We start from the raw sequence: 22,292 nt of genomic DNA on the forward strand, positions 1-22,292 counted from the left end.
ATATGAAATAAATACTGATACTGATACTGATACTGAAAGGAATATCCTTTAATTCTGAGGCTGCGACCTCTTGTCCTGGACTCTCCCACGAGTGGGACTACAAGCTGCACTGTTCTATGTTCCAATCAATTCCTCTCTAAATCTTCTGAACTCCAGCAGTGTATAAGATTATAATAATAATAATAATAATAATAATGGATGGGATTTATATAGCGCCTTTCTAATACTCAAGGCGCTTTACATCGCATTATTCATTCACTCCTCAGTCACACTCGGTGGTGGTAAGCTACTTCTGTAGCCACAGCTGCCCTGGGGCAGACTGACGGAAGCGTGGCTGCCAATCTGCGCCTACGGCCCCTCCGACCACCACCAATCACTCACACACATTCACACACAGGCAAAGGTGGGTGAAGTGGCTTGCCCAAGGACACAACGACAGTATGCACTCCAAGCGGGATTCGAACCGGCTACCTTCCGGTTGCCAGCCGAACACTTAGCCCATTGTGCCATCTGTCGTCCCGATTATGAGAGGAATAGATCGGGTGAATGCCCAGGAGTAAGGGAATCAAGAACCAGAGGACATGGGTTTAAGGTGAGAGGGAAAAGATTTAATAGGAATCCGAGTGGCAACTTTTTCACACAAAGGGTGGTGGGTGTATGGAACAAGCTGCCAGAGGGTGGTCATGGTGGCGCAGCGGTAGAGTTGCTGCCTTACAGCGAATGCAGCGCCGGAGACCCGGGTTCGATCCCGACTATGGCTGCTGTCTGTACGGAGTTTGCACGTTCTCCCCGTGACCTGCGTGGGTTTTCTCCGAGATCTTCGGTTTCCTCCCACACTCCAAAGACGTACAGGTTTGTAGGTTCATTGGCTAGGAATGAATGTAAAAATTGTCCCTAGTGGGTGTAGGATAGTGTTAATGTGCGGGGATCGCTGGTCGGCGCGGACCCGGTGGGCTGAAGGGCCTGTTTCCGTGCTGTATCTCTAAACTAAAAGGAGGCAGTTGAGTCAGATACAATCACAGCGTTTATGAAACATTTAGACAGGTACATGGATCAGATGTAGGCTTGGAGGGATATGGGCCAAAAGCAAGCAGGTGGGACTAGTGTGGATAGGGCATGTTGGCCAGTGTGGGCAAGTTGGGCTGAAGGGCCTGTTTGCCACTGCTCCAGGGTGACCAAGGCTGGGAGCTGAACATCCAGGGATATTCAATATTCAGGAGGGATAGAGAGAAAGGAAAAGGAGGTGGGGTAGTGTTGCTGATTAGAGAGGAGATTAACGCAATGGAAAGGAAGGACATTAGTTTGGAGGATGTGGAATCGGTATGGGTAGAGCTGCGAAACACTAAGGGGCAGAAAACGCTGGTGGGTGTTGTGTACAGGCCACCTAACAGTAGTAGTGAAGTTGGAGATGGTATCAAACAGGAAATTAGAAATGCGTGCGATAAAGGCAAAACAGTTATAATGGGTGACTTCAATCTACATATAGATTGGGTGAATCAAATTGGCAGGGGTGCTGAGGAAGAGGATTTCTTGGAATGTATGCGGGATAGTTATCTAAATCAACATGTAGAGGAACCAACGAGAGAGCAGGCTATTTTAGACTGGGTATTGAGTAATGAGGAAGGGTTAGTTAGCAGTCTTGTTGTACGTGCCCCCTTGGGCAAGAGTGACCATAATATGGTTGAGTTCTTCATTAGGATGGAGAGTGACATTGTTAATTCAGAAACAATGGTTCTGAACTTAAAGAAAGGTAACTTTGAGGGTATGAGACGTGAATTGGCCAAGATTGACTGGCAATTAATTCTAAAAGGGTTGACGGTGGATATGCAATGGAGGGCATTTAAAGACTGCATGGATGAACTACAAAAATTGTTCATCCCAGTTTGGCAAAAGAATAAATCAGGGAAGGTAGTGCTTCCGTGGATAACAAGGGAAATCAGGGATAGTATCAAAGCGAAGGATGATGCGTACAAATTAGCCAGAAAAAGCAGCATACCAGAGGACTGGGAGAAATTCAGAGACCAGCAGAGGAGGACAAAGGGCTTAATTAGGAAAGGAAAAATAGATTATGAAAGAAAACTGGCAGGGAACATAAAAACTGACTGCAAAAGTTTTTATAGATATGTGAAAAGAAAGAGATTAGTTAAAACAAATGTAGGTCCCTTGCAGTCAGAAACAGGTGAGTTGAGTGGTGAATCTCTGGAACTCTCTGCCACAGAGGGTAGTCGAGGCCAGTTCATTGGCTATATTTAAGAGGGAGTTAGATGTGGCCCTTGTGGCTAAGGGGATCAGGGGGTATGGAGAGAAGGCAGGTACGGGATACTGAGTTGGATGATCAGCCATGATCATATTGAATGGCGGTGCAGGCTCGAAGGGCCGAATGGCCTACTCCTGCACCTGATTTCTATGTTTCTATGTTTCTATGTTTTCACGCTGTATAACTCTCTCACTATATGCAAACCCAGTTTGTCCAAACTTTCCTCCTAACACAACCTGCCCATTCTCCCTATTAGTCGGTAAATCTTTTCGGAGCTACTAACATTCTTCCTTGAACAAGGAGAGCAATTCTGAGCAGAGCTCCAGCTCTGAACGCATCAATTCAATAGGCAATACACAATAGGTGCAGGAGTAGGCCATTCGGCCCTTCGAGCCAGCACCGCCATTTAATGTGATCATGGCTGACCATCCCCGTTCCTGCCTTCTCCCCATATCCCCTGACTCCGCTATTTTTAAGAGCCCTATCTAGCTCTCTCTTGAAAGCATCCAGAGAACCTGCCTCCACCACCCTCTGAGGCAGAGAATTCCACACACTCACCGCTCTCTGTGAGAAAAAGTGTTTCCTCGTCTCCGTTCTAAATGGCTTACCCCTTATTCTTAAACTGTGGCCCCTGGTTCTGGACTCCCCCAATTATCAAGAACATGTTTCCAACCTCTAGCGTGCCAAACCATTAATAATCTTATATGTTTCAATAAGATGCCCTCTCATCCTTCTAAACTCCAGAGTAAACAAGCCCAGCTGCTCAATTCTCTCAGCATATGACAGTCCCGCCATCTCGGGAATTAACCTTGTAAACCTACGTTGCACTCCCTCAATAGCAAGAATGTCCTTCCTCAAATCTAGGGGACCGAAACTGCACATAATACACCAGGTGTGGTCTCACTAGAGCCCTGTACAACTACAGAAGGACCTCTTTGCTCCTATACTCAACTTCCCCGAGTATTGGAATCATGGCCACTGGTGGTGGCCCGTCGGCAACGACAATAGCGGATTGTGCAGTCACCTTTTCTAGTCCCCTCCCTTACTAGGGTGAGCAGCACTGCCCTGAAGAGGGCTGCTCAGTCGCCTGGGATGCTGCCGAACTTCCTTGCTGTCCTGGTACAAAGAAGAGCGACCACGGGTCCATAGGCCGCCTACGTGCAGGTTGGGAACCATGACTCCCAGTAGCAACCTCTACCTGTCGCTTTGCTCCGAGCCCATCACCACAGGACGTTGTGCAGAGATGCGGGCTGCACAAAAACCTGTGGGTGAGTGAGTTTAAGGTGGAGAAGCTGTTTGTTGCTCTGTAACAACCCCACCCTCTCGGCCGCAGAAGTCAGAGTCCAGTGGTACGAAAAACCGTCACAGCTGGAGACTTCTTGGCTGCAGTGGATGGCCATGTCGTTTTTTATGGCCCTGTCTCACTGTACGAGGTAATTCAAGAGCTCTCCCAAGTTTAAAAAAAAATCGAACTCGTGGTAAGCACGGAGAATGTACGTAGCGGGTACGTCGGAGCTCGGGATGTCTCTTAGCGGCTCGTAACGCTAACGGCAGGTACTCGGGAAACGCGGTAAGCTCGGGAAGACTCGTGAAGATTTTTCAACATGTTCGATTCGGGGGAAACTTGGGAGAACTCTTGAAATAGCTCGTACAGTGGGACAGGCCCATTAGTGCTCTGACCGGCTCTTCGCATTCCACAGCGTGTCGCTGCACCTGGTCCGCCAAAGCAGACTCTCCATGAAGGATGCGCATGTCCCACAGGTTGCACTGGACTACATGGTACAGGTTGCAAGGCTACGCCTTGACCTGACACTATGCACTGGTATTCAACAGTCTGGAAATATATATAATATTAATTGGAGGTGGGGAAACTAGCCGAGCTTAAAAAGGTTAAACTAATCTCCTCTGCCTCTGCTCCACCACCACCACCACCCTGTCCCGTTTGCTCTACCTATATAAGGTAGGCACAGTGGTGCAGCGGTAGAGTTGCTGCCTCACAGCGCCAGAGACCCAGCTTCCATCCTGACTACGGGTGCAGTCTGTGGCTATATCTTCGAACTGTACAACTCCTCCCCCTTCTGTCGTGGGGTAGACTGACTCCCCTCCCCCCCACAAACCCCACCCACACCCCCACCTCTTTGCACATCCCCTGCATTTCGTTGTCTCTGTATTGTACACTGCACAATGACAATAAAGTTGAATCTGAATCTGAATCTGAATCTGAATCTGAATCTTTCCACTCGTCACTTTAATACCATGTTTCATGTATTTTGTGTTTTATAACTGTTGGCAGAACAATTTAATGTTCCGGAAGTGGCGGCGCTGTTAACAGCTGCGGCTCGCCTGCAGTCCGTCTGTCTTTACTTTTTTCTGTTGTTTTTTTTGTCTAGTTTTGGTTAAGTTTTAGTTTGTTGGGTTGTGTTAGAGGGGGGGGGGGGGGTGAAACATGTTCTTTGTCTCTTCCTTCGGAGGAATGCGACTTTTTCGTGTCGTATCCCCCTTCTCTGCCTCCGTCTGCGCTGAGGCCTAATGGCGGGGCTGGCGGCCTCCAGCCTGCGACTGACCCCGAGGCTCCGGAGGCAGAGCCAGCCAGGACTCACCAACGAGAGGCTGGCCGTCTTCGGGGCTGAGGCAGCGGTGGCCCGACTTGCTGGTGCGGCGTTCTGGCTTTCGGCGGCGGCCTGGAGCTGATGCAGCGGGGCTCGGAGCGGAGACTGCGGGACCTGGAGCTGGGGCAGCGGCCCGGAGCTGGGGCGGCGGCCCGGAGTGGAGACTGCGGGACCCGGAGCTGGGGAGGCGGCCCGGAGCTGGGGCAGCGGCCCGGAGCTGGGGCAGCGGCCTGGAGCTGGGGCGGCGGCCTGGAGCTGGGGCAGAGGCCCGGAGCAGAGACTGCGGGACCCGGAGCAGAGACTGCAGGACCCGGAGCTGGGGCGGCGGCTCGGAGCGGAGACTGCGGGACCCGGAGCTGGGGCGGCGGCCTGGAGCTGTGGCGGCTGCCCGGAGCTGATGCTGTGGTGGGCCGTCTCGGAGCGGAGACGGCGTTCCGGCTTTCAGCGGCGGCGACATCACCACGGAGGTCCGCTGGACTGGAGGGCGGCATCTCCGGCCTGGATCGATCGCCTCAGCGCAGAGGGCGAACAAGGAGGGAAGAGACGGAGACTAAGACTTTGCCTCCATCACAGTGAGGATGTGCTTGTTGAACTCACTGTGGTGGATGTTTAATTTGTGTTTATTGTATGTTTTGTTATTATTGGTTCTGTGTATGACTGCAGGCAACATAATTTCGTTCAGACCGAAAGGTCTGAATGACAATAAAGGAATCTAATTCTAATTCTAATCTAATTAATGGCCTGGGATAAATAAAGGTCTATCATATTGTACCGTATCATCTGTTCGGAGATGGTACGTTCTTCCCGTGACCGCGTGGGTTTTCTCCGGGTGCTCCGGTTTCCTCCCACACTCCAAAGACGTGCAGGTTTGTAAGTTAATTTGGCTTCGGTAAAAAGTGTAAATTGTCCCCAGTGTGTGTTGGACAGCATTAATGTGCGGGGTGATCGCCGGTCGGCACGGACTCGGTGGGCCAATGGGGCCTGTTTCCACGCTGCATCTCTAAAGTCTAAAGTCCAGGCTGTCCGGCATTGGCAAAGGGCCTCACCACTCCCGTGATGTATTAGTGAAAGTGAACGTTCGGAGGAGGAGATGAGCTTCCAGCGTTAAAAGATTTTCGTAGACTTTTACGTGAACGGCTTGTCCCACTTACGTGATTTTTTTCGGCGACTTGTCGGCACCCGTCATAGTCGCGGCAGGTCGCCGAAAATGTTCGACATGTTGAAAATACAGCTGCGACCAGTAAAATGTACGACTCTTTGGGCGACTACTCATGACCAAACAGGCGTCACCCCGCGACCTACGGTGGTGAGCAGTCGCTCAAAGAGTCGTACCTTTTTCTGGTCACCGCTGGATTTTCAACATTTTGAGCATTTCGGCGACCTGCTGCGACTATGGCGGGTGCCGGCAAGTTGCCGAAAAAATCGCGTAAGTGGGACAGACCCTTAAAAAACCTCAAGCGGGGACAGAAACAATTTTTTTTCCCTAATGCCTCGCCGTGCTCCTACTGACATAAATAAACAATGACATGAATACGGCAGCTGCCAGTTTGAACAGCGTTAAGGCCAAAACGCTGCCATGACTAATTATAAGGGGGAGCAGGGGTAACGGGATAGCATTGATTCAGCATCGATTTAGTTTTAGATTTTATCGTCTGAAAGATCCCAGTCAACTTGGACATCAATGGGAGGAAACCGGAGCACCCGGAGAAAACCCACGCGGTCACAGGGAGAATGTACAAACTCTGTACAGACAGCACCCGTGGCTAGGATCGAACCCAGGTCTCCACAGCTGTGCCAGCCCTTTATAAGCAGAAGAAACTGATTATAAATAAGCCGTGAGTCTCCCTCCGATATGGTACCTCATTGGCTGTGTCCTCAAGGCCGTCTTGAGCCCCTCCACAATTGTGTTCCTCATTTCCATCTCCTCTTCATCGAAAGCAAACACTGTCTGCATCTGCAAAAGAGACAAAAGCTGTAACCCGGACCAGACGCCCATCTACACTTCACGCTGACTTGACAAAGCAGCTGACACAATCAAAGACTTGTCCCACCCCAGTCATTCCTTCTTCTCCCCGCTCCCGTCCGGCAGAAGGTACAGAAGCTTGAAAGCACGCACGTCCAGACTCAGGAACAGCTTCTTCCCCTCAGGCTTCTGAACGGTCCTTCCATAAGCTAGGGTACTGTCCAATTCACCTCTACCCCATTGCGGACATTGGACTTTGTCTCTGGAACTGGTGCATCTGCAGTTCTTTCCTACACACTCTCCCTGTAGCTAATCCTCTCTAATCCAGGTAGCATTCTGTGCTGCACTCTTCTATCTACTATGTTCCATGTTCTGTGATTTATGCATGTTCTATGTTTTTTGTTCAATGATCTAGTTTCTGTTGCATGTTCTATAATCCATGTTCTAGCCCATGTTGATATTCTGTGATGTATATTCAATGATCTATGACCAACATTCAATATTATGCAATCTATTCTCTCTGTTTTACGTTTTTCTATTCTGTATTTATGATCTATGTTCCCTGGCCTATGATCTGTGTTCTCTGATCTATAATCTGTGTTCTCTGATCTATGATCTGTGTTCTCTGATCTATAATCTGTGTTCTCTGATCTACGATCTTTCTCTGATCTATGATCTGTGTTCTCTGATCTATGATCTGTGTTCTCTGATCTATGATCTGTGTTCTCAGGTCTATGATCTGTGTTCTCTGATCTATGATCTGTGTTCTCTGATTTATGATCTGTGTTCTCTGATCTATGATCTGTGTTCTCTGATCTATAATCTGGGTTCTCTGATCTATAATCTGTGTTCTCTGATCTACGATCTTTCTCTGATCTATGATCTGTGTTCTCTGATTTATGATCTGTGTTCTCTGATCTATGATCTGTGTGCTCTGATTTATGATCTGTGTTCTCTGATCTATGATCTGTGTTCTCTGATCTATGATCTGTGTTCTCTGATCTATGATCTGTGTTCTCTGATCTATGATCCGTCTGCTCTGATCTACGATCTTTCTCTGATCTATGATCTGTGTTCTCTGATCTATGATCTGTGTTCTCTGATCTATGATCTGTGTTCTCTGATCTATGATCTGTGTTCTCTGATCTATGATCTGTGTTCTCTGATCTATGATCTGTGTGCTCTGATTTATGATCTGTGTTCTCTGATCTATGATCTGTGTTCTCTGATCTATGATCTGTGTTCTCTGATCTATGATCCGTCTGCTCTGATCTACGATCTTTCTCTGATCTATGATCTGTGTTCTCTGATCTATGATCTGTGTTCTCTGATCTATGATCTGTGTTCTCTGATTTATGATCTATGTTCTCTGATCTATGATCTGTGTTCTCTGATCTATGATCTGTGTTCTCTGATCTATGATCCGTCTTCTCTGATCTAAGATCTTTCTCTGATCTATGATCTGTGTTCTCTGATCTATGATCTGTGTTCTCTGATCTATGATCTGTGTTCTCTGATCTATGATCCGTCTTCTCTGATCTAAGATCTTTCTCTGATCTATGATCTGTGTTCTCTGATCTATGATCTGTGTTCTCTATTCATTGTATAATATTCTAGATTCTATGTTCTTTGATCTATGTTCTTGTTCTTTGTTTTATATTCTATAATCTATGATCTATAATCTATGATCTATGCTCCACATTCTAAGGACAACCGCCCTTGTCCCGTATTTGACCGCTACTACTCGGGTCGAGGGGACTGTCGGGTCGGAGCGCCATGTCCGGCCCCGCCTCACCCGTCCCGACGTAGTGCAGCCCATGGAGTGCAGCAGCAGCAGCGCCTCGCCCGTGGCCCCGTCGGTCGGCAGCCCGGCCAGTTGTCCGACCTTCGAACCTTCGCTTACCGCCGACACCCCCACCCCTCCTCCTTCTCATGGCCGATCATCGGTTCATGAGTTGGATGGGGAGCCGGACTTTGCGCGCGACGTCGTGCCCGGGCCAAACTACTCAGCTGGCCCGCCGGCTGGGCTTTGTGTGCAGTCCAGCACCCGGGACAACTCATCATTCACCCAGCCACGGCCGAGTCGGTCAACGAATTGCCGTCGGGAATTTGTCCTGTATTTTGACCTTTTGTCCCTTATTTGGGAGTGAGAAAGTTGGCAGCCTTAGTTGGCCCACACAGCATGACCTGGAAAGTGATGAGGGTGGTTTGGCTAAACATAGACAGGAAGATGGTGATAGCATTGGTGGAGCGATAGAGGGTTGATTGCCGTCTGTGAGCCAGGATGTTTCCATGAGTGGGAGAGTCTAGGTCACAGCCCAGTATTAAAGGATGTTCTTTTAGGAAAGAGATGAGGAGGAATTTCTTTAGTCAGAGGGTGGTGAATCTGTGGAATTCTTTGCCACATAAGGCTGTGGAGGCCAAGTCATTGGATATATTTAAGGCGTAGATAGATAGATTTTTGATTAGTGCGGGTGTCAGGGGTTATGGGGAGAAGGCAGTTGAATGGGGTTAGGAGGGAGAGATAAATCAGCCATGATTGAATGGTAGAATAGACTTGATGGGCTGAATGGCCTAATTCTCCTCCTATTCCTTATGACCTTATGACTTACTGCAGCCATGGAGTTGATCCGGTCAATGTAATAATCGGGCCAGCTGGTAGCCTGCTTGTTCGGGTCATCTTGTTCCTGGGGAGAGATGGAAGCCTCCGGTTAACACCCAGATTTCAATCTCTGTACACCCACGATCCCACAAATATCAGACTTTCACATTAAAATAACTCGACACCCACCAGGGACAATTTACACTTACACCAAGCCAATTAACCTACAAACCTGTACGTCTTTGGAGTGTGGGAGGAAACCGAAGATCTCGGAGAAAAACCCATGCGTTCACGGGAGGAACGTACAAACTCCGTACAGACAGCTCCCGTAGCCGGGATCGAACCCGGGTCTCCTGGGCTGTGAGGCAGCGTTCCAGGCACCCACCACCCTCTGTGGAACAAACGCCCCCACACATCTCCATTAAACTTTCCCCCTTTCTTCAGGAGCTTTGTAGGGTTGTATTAGCCGGGACTTCCCGTATTTTGGGCTAAATTGGTTTGTCCCATATGGGACCGCCCTTGTCCCGTATTTGACCGCTACTACTCGGGTCGAGGGGACTGTCGGGTCGGAGCGCCACGTCTGGCCCAGCCTCACCCGTCCCGACGTAGTGCAGCCCATGGAGTGCAGCAGCAGCAGCAGCTCCTCGCCCGTGGCCCCGTCGGTCGGCAGCCCGGCCAGCTGTCCGACCTTCGAACCTTCGCTTACCGTCGACACCACCATCCCTCCTTCTCATGGCCGATCATCGGTTCATGAGTTGGATGGGGCGCCGGACTTTGCGCGCGATATCGCGCGGCCCGGGCCAAAACTCCTCAGCTGGCCCGCCGGCTGGGCTTTGTGTGTAGTCCAGCACCCGGGCCCACTCATCATTCACCCAGCCACGGCCGAGTCGGTCAACGAATTGCCATCGGGAATTTGTCGCGTATTTTGACCTTTTGTCCCTTATTTGGGAGTGAGAAAGTTGGCAACCTTAGAGTTATGCCCTCTCGTGATGGACATATCCACCCTGGGAGAAAGGTTCTGACTGTCTACCCTATCTATGCCTCTCGCACAATGTTATATAGTTCTATCAGGTTTCCCGTCAACCACTGACGTTGCAGAGAAAACAATCCAAGTCTGTCCAACCTCTCCTTGTAGCTAATACCCTGTCATCCAGGCAATGTACTGGATATACTACACCCTCTCCAAAGCATCCATACTGTTCCAGTACTGGGGTGGCTACGCCTGATGTGGGAATAACGTTTAGTGCAAGATAAAGCCAGCAAAGTCCGATCAATGATAGTCCAAGGGTCACCAATAAGGTAGATAGTAGTTCAGCACTGCTCTCTAGTTGTAGTAGGATGATTCAGTTGCCTGATAACAGCTGGGAAGAAACTGTCCCTGAATCTGGAGGTGTGCGTTTTCACACGTGTATCTTTTTTGCCCGATGGGAGAGGGGAGAAGAGGGAGTGGCCAGGGTGCGACTCGTCCTTGATTATGCTGCTGGCCTTGCCGAGGGGGGAAGAGGGAGTGTCCGGGATATGGGCATATCCTCAGTTAGCTTTTTATTGCCCCTTCTGCTGCGGTAAGAGCAAGGCCACCCTACTTGAGTAGGACAGACCTCCTCTGCTGAAACCCATTAGGAAGCCAGGTGGGTTTTTATGACAATCCAGAGGTTTCATGAATGCGAGTGTTATTTTTGGGGAGATTCCATTTTATTAACTGAATTTAAATTCCACAGCTGCCTTGGTGGGATTTGAACTCAGAAATCTGAGTTGCTGGACTGTTCCCTGGGTTACTAGATTGATATTTTAACTGCTACGCCACTTTGTCCCAGGGCTTTTTCTTTTGGGGGGGGGGGGGGGGGGGGGGGGGGGAGACGAAATAATGCAATCTGCATTGCAAGCCCGATTCAAGCATAGGAGGGTGGCAAAGTCATGCAGCGGTAGAGAACCTGACGCTGTGAGGCAGCAACTCTACCACTGCGCCACCGTGCCCACCCCTTGCTGGAGTTACCCCAACATTTTGTGTCTATAAACCAGCATTTGCAGTTCCTGTTTATAATATTCCCTCTAAACCTTTCCTAATCCATATAATATGTTTGTGTCTTTCAATTGTTCTTATAGTAATAATGGATGGGATTTATATAGCGCCTTTCTAATACTCAAGGCGCTTTACATCGCATTATTCATTCACTCCTCAGTCACACTCGGTGGTGGTAAGCTACCTCTGTAGCCACAGCTGCCCTGGGGCAGACTGACGGAAGCGTGGCTGCCAATCTGCGCCTACGGCCCCTCCGACCACCACCAATCACTCACACACATTCACACACATTCACACACAGGCAAAGGTGGGTGAAGTGCCTTGCCCAAGGACACAACAACAGTATGCACTCCAAGCGGGATTCGAACCGGCTACATTCCGGTCGCCAGCCGAACACTTAGCCCATTGTGCCATCTGTCTCAACTACTATCTCTCTCATCTTGTTCCATGCACCCACTACATTCTGTGTGGAAAGGTAACCCCTTAGGTTCCTATTAAATCTTTCCCCACTCAGCTTAAACCTATGTTCCCTGGTACACAAAAATGCTGGAGAAACTCAGCGGGTGCAGCAGCATCTATGGAGCGAAGGAAATAGGCAATGTTTCGGGCCAAAACCCTTCTTCAGACTGATGTTCCCTGGTGTTTGATTGCCCGATGTTGGGTAAAAGTCTTCGTGCATTCACCCGATCTATTCCCCTCATGGTTTTATACACCTCTATAAGATCACCCCTCATCTTCTTGTGTTCCAAGGAATAAAGTCCTAACCTGACCAGCCTTTCCCTGTAGCTCAGGCACTCAAGTCCTGACAACATCCTCGTAAATCTTCTCTACTCTTGACCATCTCCGGTACGGGGTTGGTATTGATGTCACTGCCCTGAGCTGGTTCATCTCCTACCTCAAAGGTAGGAGTTTCTCGACTAACATAGGCAACTCATTCTCCTCCCCAGCTAATCTCTGCTGTGGGGTTCCACAAGGTTCCATCCTTGGCCCCATTCTCTTCTCCCTGTACATGCTCCCCTTAGGCCAAGTCATTGAAAGGCACGGCATTTCCTTCCATTGCTACGCAGACGATACCCAACTCTATCTCCCCCTGAAGCCCAAAAACCAATCAACTCTGTTTAACCTTACCCACTGCCTCGAGGATATAAAGTGTTGGATGGCCCAGAACTTCCTCCAACTAAACGAGAGTAAGTCTGAGGTCATCCTTCTCGGCCCCTCGGACTCAATCAAAATGATATCAGGCAGCCTTGGAAGCCTTACCCCACTACTCAAACCTCACGTCAAAAACCTCGGCGTGATATTTGACTCAGCACTGAAATTTGACAAACAAGTCAATGCCGTGGTAAATGCCAGCTTCTTTCAGCTTCGGACGATAGCTAAAATCAAACAATTCCTCCAGTTTGATGTCCTGGAAAAGATCATCCACACATTCATCTCCTCCCGCCTAGATTACTGCAACTCTCTTTACACTGGCATCAGCCATTCTTCCCTGTCCCGCCTGCAACTGGTCCAAAACGCCGCAGCGAGTCTCCTGACGGGCACCCGAAAAAGGGACCACATCACCCCGATCCTGGCCTCTCTCCACTGGCTCCCTGTGCGGTTCCGTATACACTTCAAGACCCTCCTCTATGTCTACAAAGCCCTCAATGGGCTTGCCCCCACCTACATAAAAAGTCTTCTCACCCACCACTCCACCTCCAGGCCCCTCAGATCGGCCGACTTGGGGTTGCTGAATATCCCACGGTCTAGGCATAAGCTCTGGGGCGACCGTGCCTTTGCGGTTGCAGCTCCTAGACTGTGGAACAGCATCCCCCTTCCCATCAGAACTGCCCCCTCCATCGACTCTTTTAAGTCAAGACTAAAGACTTATCTATACTCCCAAGCCTTTCCTGACGTCCTCTGAGTGAGGGCTACATGTATATATGTACAGTATGTAGTTTGTTTTGTTGTGCTATTCTTATAACAAATGTAAAGCACTTTGGCCAACGAGAGTTGTTTTTTAAATGTGCTATATAAATAAATGTGACTTGATTTGACTTGACTTGACATCTCTCTTTCCAGTTTAACAACCTTCAAAAGGTTTAGGTTGCTTATCACTCATGTGTACCGAGGTACAGTGAATAGCATCAAGCTAAACTCAAGTGCAGTAGGTCGAGCAAAGGGGAAGATACAGAGTGCGGAATATAGTTCTCAGCATTGTAGCGCACCAGTTCCACAGACAAAGTCCAATGTCCACAATGGGGTAGAGGTGAATTGGACAGTACCCTAGCTTATGTTCAGAAGCCTGATAACAGAGGGGAAAAAGCTGTTCCTGAGTCTGGTGGTGCTCGCTTCAAAGCTTCTGTACCTTCTGCCGGACGGGAGCGGGGAGAAGAAGGAATGACCGGGGTGGGACAAGACTTTGGCTATGTTGGCTGCTTTCCCGGGGCAGCGTGAAGTGGAGACGGAGTCAATTGACTGAAAACACATTGAGAATGACGAATATTTCCCCACATCACAACAGCGGCTGCAATTTATGGGTAATTCATTGCCTGGGAAGAGCTTTGGGACATTTTCTCCAGTCTGGAAAAATGCAATAGAAATGCAAGTTATTTCTTCCGTCATCTCACCTCGGTTATATTTTGTCAAATAATGCAAGGAACAATTTCCTGTCCCCCCCCCCCCCCCCCCCCCCCAAGCCCCCTCTAACATTGCTGAGCTGTGTCACTGCCCCAGGTATCTCCCACTGAACTCCTGACCCAGGGAGATGTATCTCATGACCATGTCCACCAACTCATCCCACTCACAGCAGCAGAGGCCTGGTTCGATTCTGATCTCGGGTGCTGTCTGTACGGAGTTTGCACGTTCTCCCCGTGTCCTCGTGGGTTTTCTCCGGGTGTAGGCCTACATCTCAAAGATGTGCGGGTTTGTAGGTTTATTGGCTTCAGTAAATTATCCCCTGTTGCAGGGGTTGGCAACTTTGTTCTGCATAGGGGCCAGGACTCATGTCTGTGAGGGGATGGCGGGTCACATCTATCACCATACTGTGACACAAGGTGTAGTTTTTCGCATTAAGGGCCTGTCGCACTTGGGCGTCATTTGCGTGTCATTTACGAGACATCATTTACGCATTACGCGCACATGGTGCGTGGTGACGTAGGCAATGGCACGCGGTTGCGCGCGGCGCCCCAGGATTTTGTGATGTACAAAATCTTTGCGCGCTATCTGCGTGACGCGCAAATGACACCAAGTGGGACAGGCCCTTTAGTTTTCACGTGTTTTTCTGCCGTTCCCATGTCGGCTCGCTTGCCCCGGGACTGGCTCTAGCGCCCATGTCGGCTCGCTTGCCCCGGGACTGGCTGCAGTTCCCAGGTCGCGAAAACGAATTGAAAAAAAAATACGCCTGCGTGCCGGATGATTTCGTGTTACGGGCCGCATCTGGCCCGTGGGCAGTAGGTTGCCGAACCCTGCCCTAGTGTGTGTAGGAGAGAACTGGTGTACGCGCCATTGCTGGACAGCACGGTTTCAGTGGGCCGAAGGGCCTGTTTCCATACTCTATCTCTAAACTAAACTAGGCTTTATCCTACATAGAATTAACTGGGAATCGAGGACAATGACGACTGGCTTCGTTTTGGCATGTAACGAATGATTGATTGAAGAAAGAGGAATCTCAACCTGAAACGTCACCCATTCCTTCTCTCCAGAGATGCTGCCTGTCCCGCTGAGTTAATCCAGCTTTTTGTGCCTACCTGCGATTGATTGAAGGATACAGCATGGAAACAGGCCCTTCGGCCCACCGGGTTTATGCTGACCACCGATCACCCGTCCGCACTAGTTGTGCATTATCCCACTTTCTCATCCACTCTGCGGTGCACAAGAGGCGATCGAACCGACACACCTGCACATCTCTGGGATGTGGGAGGGAGACCAGAGTACCCGGAGAAAACCCACGTGGTCACAGGGAAGATCGTGTAAACTGCGCACTCGCGCGCACATACAGACAGGTCAGGATCGAACTCGGGGTCTCTGGCGCTGTGAGAGTCTACTCCGTAGGGCAGGTAGACTGGAAACAAAGAGACAGTCAGTCTGTGCCATTCACACGGGCACTCGAATGACTTCAATAAAGCTCGGCTGTTAACTGATTAGCGGGGGAACAGGGAGCCTTTGACTGAACTCACCCTGGCTCCAATGACCATTTGCAAGGCTCTCCCCTCAGCCTCTGACAAAGGCTGCTGTCTTATGAAGCATGTAATGAAGTGAGAGGTCATTGAGATCACCCAGTGTTACCTTGGAGCGCCCCAGGACAGGGTCATCGCAGCTGCAACGGTCAGAAACAGAGTTCAAAGGGATCCATGAAGTTCAGATGAGAGGGGCAAAGGTTAATGGAGATGTACGTGGCAGGATTTTCTTACACAGAGGGCGCTAAGAACGCGCTGCCAGGGATGGTGATGGAGGCAGATGCATAGGATGATATCCCCCGGTGGCACAGCGGTAGAGTTGCTGCCTCACAGCGCCAGAGACCCCCGTTCTATCCTGACTTACGGGCGGTAAACAAAAGTGCTGGAGAAACTCAGCGGGTGCAGCAGCATCTATGGAGCGAAGGAAATAGGCAACGTTTTGGGCCAAAACCCTTCTTCAGACTGATGAAGCATGACTACGGGCGCTGTCTGTACGGAGTTTGTACGTTCTCCCCGTGACCTGCGTGGGTTTTCTCCGGGTGCTCCGGATTCCTCCCACACTCCAAAGACGTGCGGGTTTGTAGACTAATTAGCTTCGGTGAAGATTAGAAATTGTCCCTAGTGTGTAGGGTAGTGTTAGTGTGCAGCTCCACAATATAATCATACAGCCCTTCGGCCCAACTTGCCCATGCTGGCCATACTTCATCTATACTAGTCCAACCAGCCCAAGATTGGCCCGAATCCCTCTAAAACTTTCCTGTCCCTAGACCTGTCCAAATGTATTTTAAATAATGTTAACCACATCAGCCTCAACTACCTCCTCCAGCAGCTCGTTCCATATACCCATCACCGTTAGTGTAAAAAAGTTACCCCTCAGGTTCCTATTAAATCTTTATCCTCTCATCTTAAACCTATGTCCCTGGTTCTTGATTCCCCAGCTCTGGGGACAAGACTGTGCATCTAACCGATCTATTCCCCTCGTGATGTTGTATACCTCTATAAGATCACCTCTCAACCTCCTGCGCTCCAAGGAATAGTCCCAGCCTGCTCAACCTCTCCCTATAGCTCAGGCCCTCAAGTGCTGGCAACATCCTAGTAAATCATATCCACACCCTCTCCAGCTGAATGACATCCTTCCTAAGGTGACCAAAATGAATAAGTAAAATAAATTATTCAATCCAGTAAAAGATCATAAGATGCAGATCATGTGTCGACAGAGGAGATTAGTTTAACTTGGCAACATGGCCAGCACAGACATAGTGGGCCGAAGGGCCTCTTCCCATGCTGTTCCATGATCTAAGGCCCCACGAGGACTTTTATTGCAGAAATAGCCGTGGGAACCAAAGGATGGCAGTGGTAGAGTTGCTGCCTCACAGCGCCGGAGGCCCGGGTTCGATCCTGACTAGGGGAGCTGTCAGTGCGGAGTTTGTACGTTCTCCCCGTGGGTTTTCTCTGGGAAGCTCCAGTTTCCCCCCACACTCCAAAGACGGTACAGGTTTGTAGGTTAATTGGCTTGGTGCAAGTGTAAATTGTGCTTTCTATATGTCGGAAGGGGGTGGGGGGTGGATGGTGCTGTCTGTCCTACTTTAATGTTAAAGTACTTAACCTCCAAACCAACATGAGGGCAATTTGTGGCCCGTCACAGATACGAGCAGGTGATTAAACCTCCTTTTATCTTCTCTTCAACAACAAAGGCCCCTTTTCAAGGAGTGATTGATGCCTCCCGTTCATGCACTGATCGCTTCTCCAGCCCTCACACGGGGGCTTGATTGCCTTTGACTCTAAAGGTCCCAGCAAGGGTCAGTGAGGTGGGACGGGCAATTTAGTTCCGCTTAGTTTAGAGATAGCACGCGGAAACACGACCTACGGCCCGCCGAGTCCGCGCTGACCAGCACACTCGATAAGAAACAGTTAGACAGGTACACGTTTAAGAACGAACTGCAGATGCTGGAAAAATTAAAGGTGGACAAAAATGCTGGAGAAACTCAGCGGGTGAGGCAACATAGAAACATAGAAAATAGGTGCAGGAGTAGGCCATTCGGCCCTTCGAGCCTGCACCGCTATTCAATATGATCATGGCTGATCATCCAACTCAGTATCCTGTACCTGCCTTCTCTCCATACCCCCTGATCCCTTTAGCCACAAGGGCCACATCTAACTCCCTCTTAAATATAGCCAATGAACTGGCCTCAACTACATTCTGTGGCAGAGAATTCCAGAGATGCACCACTCTGTGTAAAAAATGTTTTTCTCATCTTAGTCCTAAAAGATTTCCCCCTTATCCTTAAACGGTGACCCCTTGTTCTGGACTTCCCCTACATTGGTAACAATCTTCCTGCATCTAGCCTGTCCAACCCCTTAAGAATTCGGGTCGAAACATTGCCTATTCTTTCTCTCATAGATGCTGCCTCACCCGCTGAGTTTCTCCAGCATTTCTGTCCACCTTAGACAGGTACATGAATAGGTTTTGAGGGATATGGGCTAAACGCGGGCAGCCAATGACTAGTGCAGCTGGGTCATGTTGGCCGGTGTGGCCAAGTTGGGCCAATTGGCCTGTTTCATTCTATGTCCAGCGATCCCCACACACTAACACCATCCAACACACACTAGGGACAATTTACATTTACACCAAGCCAATTAATCTACAAACCTGTACGTCTTTGGAGTGTGGGCGGAAACCGATGATCTCGGAGAAAACCCACGCAGGTCACGGGCGGAATGTACAAACTCCGTACAGACAAGCACCCTGGTCGGGATCGAACCTGGGCCTCTGGCACTGAAAGCGCTGTAAGGCATCGACTCTACCGCTGCGCCACCGTGGCCACCCCCTTCAGGCATTGAAAGAGCAGGTCTTTGACAGAGAAGGAATGCGTCATCTATCTCTGCAGAACCTGTGGTTTAGTTTAGTTTCCATTACGACTGTCACATGTGCCGAGGTACAGGTTTTTACTGTGTTTTGTCCAATCAAAGAAAATGCCATGAGATTTGAACTTATGTATAATTTAGTAGGAGGAGCAGGCCAGAGTCATAGAGTGACACAGGTGGAAACAGGCCCTTCGGCCCAACTTGCCAACAATGTCCCAGCTACACCAATCCCACCTGCCTGCGCTTGCCCCATATCTCTCCAAACCTCTCCTATCCATGTACCAGTCCAAATGTTATTTTGAAACATTGTGATAGTACAAGGAAACAACTCATTCGATACACTCACCATCTTCATTCAGCGGTTCAGCTGATCTTTTACCCAAGGTAGTGGGGGAATCAAAGACCAGAGAACATAGACTCATGGTAGGAGGGGAAAGATTTAATAGGAACCAAAAGGGAAACTGTTCCACGCAGAGGGTGGTGGGTGTGTGGAACGAGCTGCCAGAGAAGGTAGTTGAGGCAGGCACTATAACATCATTTAAAAGACACTCGTACAGGTACATGGATGAGGAAAGGTTTAGAGAGACGCCCCACATTAGCTAGTCACACTTGGGCCAAACGTGGCCAAATGCGACCAGCGAAGATGGGGCATCTTGTTCAGCATGGATGAGATGGGCCGAATGGCCTCGTTTTTAGGTAGTTGCTTTTGTCTCACACTTAGGCCAAACGTGGCCAAATATGACCAGCGAAGTTGGGGCATCTTGGTCAGCATGGACGAGATGGGCCGAATGGCGTTCTTACATTCGGGACGACAGATGGCACAATGGGCTAAGTGTTCGGCTGGCAACCGGAAGGTAGCCGGTTCGAATCCCGCTTGGAGTGCATACTGTCGTTGTGTCCTTGGGCAAGACACTTCACCCACCTTTGCCTGTGTATGAATGTGTGTGAATGTGTGTGAGTGATTGATGGTGGTTGGAGGGGCCGTAGGCGCAGATTGGCAGCCACGCTTCCGTCAGTCTGCCCCAGGGCAGCTGTGGCTACAGAAGTAGCTTACCACCACCGAGTGTGACTGAGGAGTGAATGAATAATGTGATGTAAAGCGCCTTGAGTATTAGAAAGGCGCTATATAAATCCCATCCATTATTATTATTATTATTATTTGTCTCACACTTGGGACCAAATGTGGTCAAATGCGAGCAGCATAGATCTTGGTCAGAAATAGACACAAAATGCTGGAGTAACTCAGCGGGATAGGCAGCATCTCTGGAGAGAAGGAATGGGTGACATTTTGGGTCAAGACCCTTCTTCAGACGCATGGATGAGGTGGACTGAGTGGCCCGCTTCTTAGCTCCTTACATGTGTCCCGCACTTGGGACAAACGTGACCAAATGCGACCAGCTTCGATACTGGGGGGGGATCTTGGCCGGCATGGACAGGATGGGCAGAAAGGCCTGTTTCCGTGCCCCCGTGACTCTGCGCTCCAGCCGCCCATTTCCTGGACCCGCCACCCTGTGAGGAAGCTCAGACAAGGGGCTGGTCTGGCAGCCAGTTCTCAGAAGGCGTAATCATACAAGGTGGACTGACAGCTAGGAAACGGGACTCCGTGCCAACTCAAGACAACGGCAGCTGCAGTATCACATTTGTTTAACAAAACACATTTTCCCCTGCCCTTGGGAAAGAGCCCCCTACAGATCCCTGGCCAAGAAATTTAAATAAATATTAATGGCAACGCATTAAAATATATTGCCTGCTTATTATATACCATTATATTGGAGACGCTGCTTTGGCTTCAGTGTGCGCAATATTCTCATTAAGAAAACACCTTTCTCCAGCCCGCTCTGCAGTGCCAAGTGTCCCAAATGGTTGCAGATGTTGTGGGAGGTTCCACATGTGGTAGCGATCCCGTTCCCTGTCTTGGCCGACGGCTGCTCCGTGTTTTATCGGCCCCGTTTTCTTCTCCAAAGAGGGCCTTTGTGTTTTATTTTTCGTCTCTCGCGGGCGGGGCCGAGGTGAAGAACGTCGGGAAGGGGGTGATGGGGGGCGGGAACGGCGTCGGGAGTGCCTTGCTTTCCTCCCGGCGATCAAACTGCGTCAGCGGCCCGCCGCACGTCCACGCAGGCGAAGGTTTCAACAAAGTCATAAGGTCATCAGTGATAGGAGCAGAATTAGGCCATTCGGCCCATCAAGTCTACTCCTCCATTCAATCACGGCTGATCTATCTCTCCCTCCGAACCCCATTCTCCTGCCGTCTCCCCATCACCCCTGACACCCGTACTAATCAAGAATCTACCAATCTCAGCCTTAAATACAGGTATATGAATTGACTTGGCCTCCACAGCCTTCTGTGGCAAAGAATTCCACAGATTCACCACCCTCTGACCAAAGAAATTCTGACGATGGAAAGTCATGGTTTCTTGGAGGAAACAAGGAAATACGGGCACTGGTTCATACACGAAAAGACATAAAGTGCTGGAGTAACTCAGCATCTCTGGAGAACATGGATAGGTGATGCTTTGGGCCAAGACCCTTCTTCAGTCTGATTGTGGTGGGTAGGTGGGGGGGGGGGGGGGGGGTAAGAAGGCTGGAAAAGGAGAGAGGCAGAACAAAACATGTCAGGTAATGGTCCGCAAAGGTCTCGACCCAAAGCACCACCTATCCATGTTCTCCAGAGATGCTGCGTGGGTTTTAGGGACAGTCGTAAGATGCATGGATTAGGTGGTATTACTAACAGGGACAGTCAAAGAGTCACACAGCATAGACACCTTTCAATGTATGTGTCCAAGCATATTTTAAATATTGTTTTTGTACCTTCCAATAACATAAGAGGTTGAACAGACGTTGGTTCAACAGGTAAATTCATTTTTAATTTGAAGAGATACAGTATCGAAACAGGCCCTTCGGCCCATCGAGTCCACAGAGCCCATCGATCACCCGTTCACACCAGTTCTATGTTACCCCACTTTCTCATCCACTCCCTACACACGAGGGGCAATTTATAGACGGACAATTAACCTGCAAACGCGCACGTATTTTGGGTGTGGGGGGAAACTGGAGCGCCTGGAGCAAACCCACGCGGTCACAGGGAGAACGGGCAAACTCCACACACGTGGACAGCACCCCAGGCCAGGATCGAACCGGGGTCTCTGGCGCTGTGAGGCAGCAACTCTACCGCTGTGCCGCCGTTGAATTGAGCTGAACTTCGTGCTGAACAGTGGCGCATTTAATTCTCCTACTTGTTCTCTTTCTCTGTCTACAAAGTATTTTTCTAGCCATAAGTCTTTTAGCTTCCCTTCATCACAGTTCCCAGCAATTTTATGCAGTAGACATCTTCCATAAGAGAATCAATGCCTTTTTTGTGACGGTTCATCATGTTAAAGTTATTTTCTTGAGCCGCAAGGAACGGCAGGTCCTGGTATACCAAAAAAAAAAGAGACAAAGTGCTGGAGTAACTCAAAGGCTCAGGCAAGCATGTCTGAAGGGCATGGATAGGCAACGTTTTGGGTCTTCCTGTTCGATTGGTGGATAGATATGCAGGGAGACAATAGACAGTAGGCAACAGGTGCAGGAATAGGCCATTCGGCCCTTCGAGGGAGGGAGGGATATGGATCATGTGCAGGGAGAGGAGATCAGTTTAACGGCATCATACACCTTTTTGTCTCGGAGAAAAAAACACTTGTGGTGGACTATAAACTTAATCTGTAAAACGTTAACAGCAGTCTAGTTTAGTTTAGTTTAATAATAATAATAATAATAAATTTTATTTATGGGCGCCTTTCAAGAGTCTCAAGGACACCTTACAAAAATTGAGCATGTAGAGGA

General features: G+C 49.4%; 1 protein-coding gene across 1 annotated transcript in view; it reads right to left on the reverse strand.

Annotated features, from left to right (window-relative positions):
* The window catches only part of daam2 (dishevelled associated activator of morphogenesis 2), a 274,185-nt gene that overhangs the window by 110,730 nt on the left and 141,163 nt on the right, over positions 1-22,292 (reverse strand). Inside the window, exons 4-5 of the mRNA XM_033020571.1 lie at positions 9,442-9,516; positions 6,726-6,820 (exon numbers count right to left, since the gene is read on the reverse strand). Coding sequence (XP_032876462.1) covers positions 6,726-6,820; positions 9,442-9,516 — 170 coding nt within the window. The remainder of the gene's footprint in view (positions 1-6,725; positions 6,821-9,441; positions 9,517-22,292) is intronic.

Source organism: Amblyraja radiata, chromosome 5 (assembly GCF_010909765.2).
Source record: "Amblyraja radiata isolate CabotCenter1 chromosome 5, sAmbRad1.1.pri, whole genome shotgun sequence".
NCBI lineage: Eukaryota > Metazoa > Chordata > Chondrichthyes > Rajiformes > Rajidae > Amblyraja > Amblyraja radiata.